Source organism: Microplitis mediator, chromosome 4 (genome assembly GCF_029852145.1).
Source record: "Microplitis mediator isolate UGA2020A chromosome 4, iyMicMedi2.1, whole genome shotgun sequence".
Lineage (NCBI taxonomy): Eukaryota > Metazoa > Arthropoda > Insecta > Hymenoptera > Braconidae > Microplitis > Microplitis mediator.
In genome coordinates, this window is record NC_079972.1 from 1091706 (window position 1) to 1096639 (window position 4934).

The following is a 4934-nucleotide window of genomic DNA, read 5'->3' on the forward strand; positions in this document are numbered from 1 at the left end:
ACTAGTGTACACTTAAATATCTACCTAATCACTGGCCGATAATTAGTAGATACATGTTTAAAGTGTGAATCATTATTTTTCTAGTTTGTATATGTTCTTGAATGTTATTTGCAAAAATAATCTCTGCATCAGCAGTTAAATTTTGTCATATTATATAATATTGTTCGAATCTCCCGCACTTGCGTTTCACGTCGCTACTCTAAGGCCGGTTAATTAGAGTTGCGTCCATTGATGCCCTGAAAGCACTGGGATCGCCAACCGACCAGTGGGATCAGGTCCTTGTACATCTCGTCTCACATAAATTAGATATGGCAACCTTGGAGGCATGGGAAGTCAGTGTGGGGGCCACCACGGAGTTTCCCACCTTCGCAGAGCTCCGAACCTTCCTCCAAGGTCGCATTCGAGCCAGAAAAGCTATGGAGTGTGGTGTTTCTCCACGAAAACCACAAACCTTCAAATCATCATCTCAATCAATGCCTCCGCCTGCAGCACGGGTACACAACCTGCAACAGGCGAAGACGGAGACGTTCAACATCTCACCATCCTCATCTCAATCAAAGGCACCCGCAAATCAGGTCCCACCGTCAGAGAGTAAGCAGTGCAAGTTATGTTCACAGGGACATTTTGTTGTGTACTGTCCCCAGTTCCGCGCTTACTCTCCTGACAAGAGACATCAGTGGGCAACCCAGCGATACCTCTGCATCAATTGTCTTGGGTCCCACAACATCTCACAGTGTCACAACCCAAAGACTTGTGCATACTGTCAACAACAGCATCATTCCATGCTACATGGTGCCGCTGCTTTGGCCAACGTAAAGCCAGCTCCGAAGAAAAACACAACTTCAAAGCCACCAGCAGTAGCACAAACACCTCAACAACCAGATGGCGAAGCATCGTCAGAAGCTGATGCAAGTAAATCAGCTTAAACTTATCTTGCATCACCTCAATGACTCTAATCTCATCTCACCTCGTTTGTGTTTCTCACTCTCAGCTCATCTCAAACGCTTGACAACCAGTTCTCACCTCACCTCAAGTGCAACAAAAGTTGACGTCAATGATGTCAAGATATCATCTCAATCAGCAGCACTCAACTCAGTACAAATAAACCACTCGCATGACATCTCAAGAGCAATATCACGACCCAGTGTCTTACTGGCCACTGCCAAGGCCGTTCTCAACTACGCCGATGATAATCATCAAATTATCCGCCTTCTCATCGACCCTGGGTCAGAACTCACTCTCATATCACGGACAATAGTCAATAATTGTCAACTTGACATCATTTCATCTCAAATTCCAATTGTTGGAGTTGGCAGTGTATCATCCGGAAGTACATCTGGAGCTGTAAACATCTCACTCACCTCACTTCACTCTGATGATAGTGTCATCATCTCTGCACACATTCTCAATAAACTTACAGCTGAGCTGCCAGCTGTTTCAATCAAGAAACATTCATGGAATCATCTCAACAATCTGCAATTAGCTGACCCAGACTATTTCAAGTCTGATAAAATTGATCTACTCATCGGCGCAGATTGTTATGGGAAAATTATCAAACCTGGAGTTCAAACTGGTTCACTTGGTGATCCAGTTGCCATCAAAACAATTTTTGGCTGGTCCATACTTGGTCCAGTATCATCTCAATCACAACAATCACCAAGCAGATCTCACCATCTCATATCCAACGATCAACTTCATGATTCATACGGGTCCAAAACTGCAGTCTGACATTTTTGATGTCTTACTGTATGTCAGAAGACACCAATTCATCTTCACCACGGACATCAAAAAGATGTTCCGTCAAATTAATGTTCATCCAGATCATTGGGACTATCAACGGATCCTCTGGGTAGATGATGACAACCAACCTCAATCATATCATCTCACCACCGTTACATACGGCACGCGTCCAGCACCATACCTTGCTGGCCGTGTTCTCAAACAGCTGATCATCGATGAAGGAGATAAGTATCCACTAGCTGTCGAACCTTTTGAAAAAGGCAGTTACGTGGATGATATCTGCGGGGGCGCTGATAATGTCAATCATCTCAACAACATCGCATCTCAAGTGGAAGCAATATGTCTTGCTGGTTGTTTTCCACTAGCCAAGTGGAAAAGCAACCATCCTCAGTTCAGCAAATTGTCATCATCTAACATCTCAAATTCACACGAGTTCAATGAATCTACATCCAAAATTCTTGGACTTTCGTGGAAGTGTCAACCAGATCATCTCACATTCACTGGTCATACATCTCAAAAGGCTGCCATCACCAAAAGATCAATTTTATCTGAAACAGCCCAGTTATTTGATCCACTGGGACTCATCTCACCGGTAGTCATCAAAGCCAAGATCTTGATGCAAGATCTATGGCTAGAAAAAATTGGATGGGACGATTCACTCTCACCTCAGATAATTCACCGTTGGAAGAAATTCCGAGATGAATTACCTGAATTATCACAACTTAAAATTCCTCGCTGGTTAAACATCTCATCAGACACCTCGAACATCGAGATACATGGATTTTCTGATGCGTCACAGCATACCATGGCGGCTGCTGTCTATATCAAGACTCATCATCATCTCACACCAGCTAAAATCACTCTTGTCTGTGCAAAGACTCGAGTTGCACCACTGAAACGTCTCACCATTCCTCGTCTCGAACTATCAGCAGCTCTGCTTCTCACTGAACTCATCTCTCACGTGCAAACAACTCTCAATCTACAAGATGTTCCAGTTTATCTCTGGACAGACTCAGCGGTGGCTCTTGCCTGGATCAAACAAGAACCAAGTAAATGGAAAGAGTTTGTAAAAAACAGAGTTCAATCCATTCAACAAAATCTACCAGCAGCCAACTGGAAGTTCATCTCAGGAAAACAGAATCCTGCAGACTGTGCTTTCAGGGGTTTGACTCCATCTCAACTACAATCTCATATACTCTGGTGGTCAGGTCCAATCTGGTTACTAGAGCCATCTCACCAATGGCCAGAATTCACATCTCAAGAAGATCCTGAAGTGAACACTGAACGCAAATCAGCCCAATCTCATCTCGCAGTCACCAGTCCAAGTTTACCACTTGGTGACTTGCTTGAATCATCATCAAATCTCACCAAGTTGCTCAGAATCACTGCAATTGTGAAGCGAGCAGTTGCAGTCTTCAAGAAAATTCCTGCATCATCTCTTCACATCTCACCACTCACACCAGCTGATTTACATTCAGCTTTGTATTTCTGGATCAAAACAACTCAACAAAAATATTTCAAGAACGAGATTTCGCAATTATCTCAAAACAAACCGTTTTTGAAATCTCATCCGTTCTCACGTCTCACAGCTTACATCGATTCTACGGACATTGTACGAGTTGGTGGACGACTGCAAAATTCTCATCTCGACACGGACAGCAAGCATCCACCCATACTACCAAAGAATTGTCATCTCTCTTATCTCATCATCTCTGATGCGCATGCTCGCACAATGCATGGAGGTACGCAACTGACGCTAGCTGCCGTGCGCAAGAAGTGTTGGATATTTGGGGGAAGAATCCCAATTAAATCTCACATTCAACGCTGTGTTGTCTGTGTAAGACAGAGAGCTTAGCGATCTCAACAGTTGATGGGTCAACTGCCTACATCTCGAGTCTCACCATCACTCGTCTTTGAAAGTACTGGCGTAGATTACGCTGGTCCTGTTCAGCTAAAATACTTTCAAGGACGAGGTACACGCTGCTACAAATGCTGGATTGCCGTCTTTGTATGCTTCTCAACTTCTGCAATTCACTTGGAAGCTGTAAGTGATTACACTGAAGAAGGCTTTCTCAAGGCGTTCAGGAGGTTCACAAGTCGTCGTGGCATCTGCAAAACCCTTTTCAGTGATTGTGGTACTAACTTTTAAGGGGCAGATGTCATTCTCAAACAACTTCTCACCGGTGCACTCAACGAATCATCTCATCTCCAGCAAGTTCTCACCTCAGACGGAACTCAGTGGATTTTTAATCCACCTGGTGCTCCACACATGGGTGGCAAGTGGGAAGCCGCTGTAAAATCTGTCAAACATCATCTCCAACGCACCATTGCTGACCTACTGCTCACCTATGAAGATTTTTCAACATTCCTCACTCAAGTTGAGGCCCTATTAAACTCAAGGCCACTCAGTGCACTTACTGATGACCCTGAGGACATCTCAGCTCTCACCCCTGGTCATTTTATCCGAGGTGCGCCACTCAACACTGGACCTGAACCATGTCTCACCAGTGTACCAACATCTCGTCTCTCACTTTATCAAAGAATTCAAGAAAGACTTCAGTATTTCTGGGAACGCTGGTCTGCTGAATGTCTGCAATCTCACCAATCCATCTCAAAGTGGCATACATCTCACCATAATATCAAGATTGGTTCGTTGGTTCTCATAGTGGACGAGAGGTATCCACCATCCAAGTGGCCTCTTGCCAGAGTTACTCATCTCCATCCTGGTAGTGGTGGTCTTACTAGAGTCGTCACTGTCAAGACTGCCACCTCAACATTTACCAGACCAGTTACCAAGCTGGTTCTGTTACCCATTTCAACCGCCAAGGAAGATTCTCATCTCTAACCATCTCATCAGTATCTTCTCCAACGAGTTGGCGAAGGCGGGGAGAATGTTCGAATCTCCCGCGCTTGCGTTTCACGTCGCTACTCTGAGGCCGGTTAATTAGAGTTGCGTCGGCGCGTTATCATGCGCAGGCGGCTCCACCGGTCCCATTCTCATCTCAAGCTCCGCCCACTGATCCAAGTGGGGATGAAGAAGAAGGCGAAGCCATCATTATTGAAAACTCGAAAGTATAGTTTTTAAAAATTAGCTTCACTTTCAGAATTTCTTTCAGACTTTTATTCCTGTTGATTTAAAAAATTAACTAGATCTTCTAATAAAATAATTACGTCAATTGCCTCAATCGAGACTA

The 4934-nt window shown here is 44.3% G+C and overlaps 1 protein-coding gene across 1 annotated transcript; it reads left to right on the forward strand.

Annotated features, from left to right (window-relative positions):
- The first annotated feature begins 1792 nt into the window (after positions 1-1792).
- On the forward strand, positions 1793-4585 carry LOC130666896 (uncharacterized). The gene is made up of 2 exons (XM_057468221.1): positions 1793-3482; positions 3891-4585. Exons 1-2 carry the CDS (start codon positions 1793-1795, stop codon positions 4583-4585), a joined length of 2385 nt encoding a protein of 794 aa, XP_057324204.1.
- The last annotated feature ends 349 nt before the right edge of the window (positions 4586-4934 follow it).

Coding starts and splice junctions, on each gene's coding strand:
- LOC130666896 (XM_057468221.1), top strand. CDS start 1,793: ATGTTCCGTCAAATTAATGTTCATCCAGATCATTGGGACTATCAACGG. Junction 3,483..3,890: donor TGCTCGCACAATGCATGGAG/GTACGCAACTGA, acceptor CTAACTTTTAAG/GGGCAGATGTCATTCTCAAA.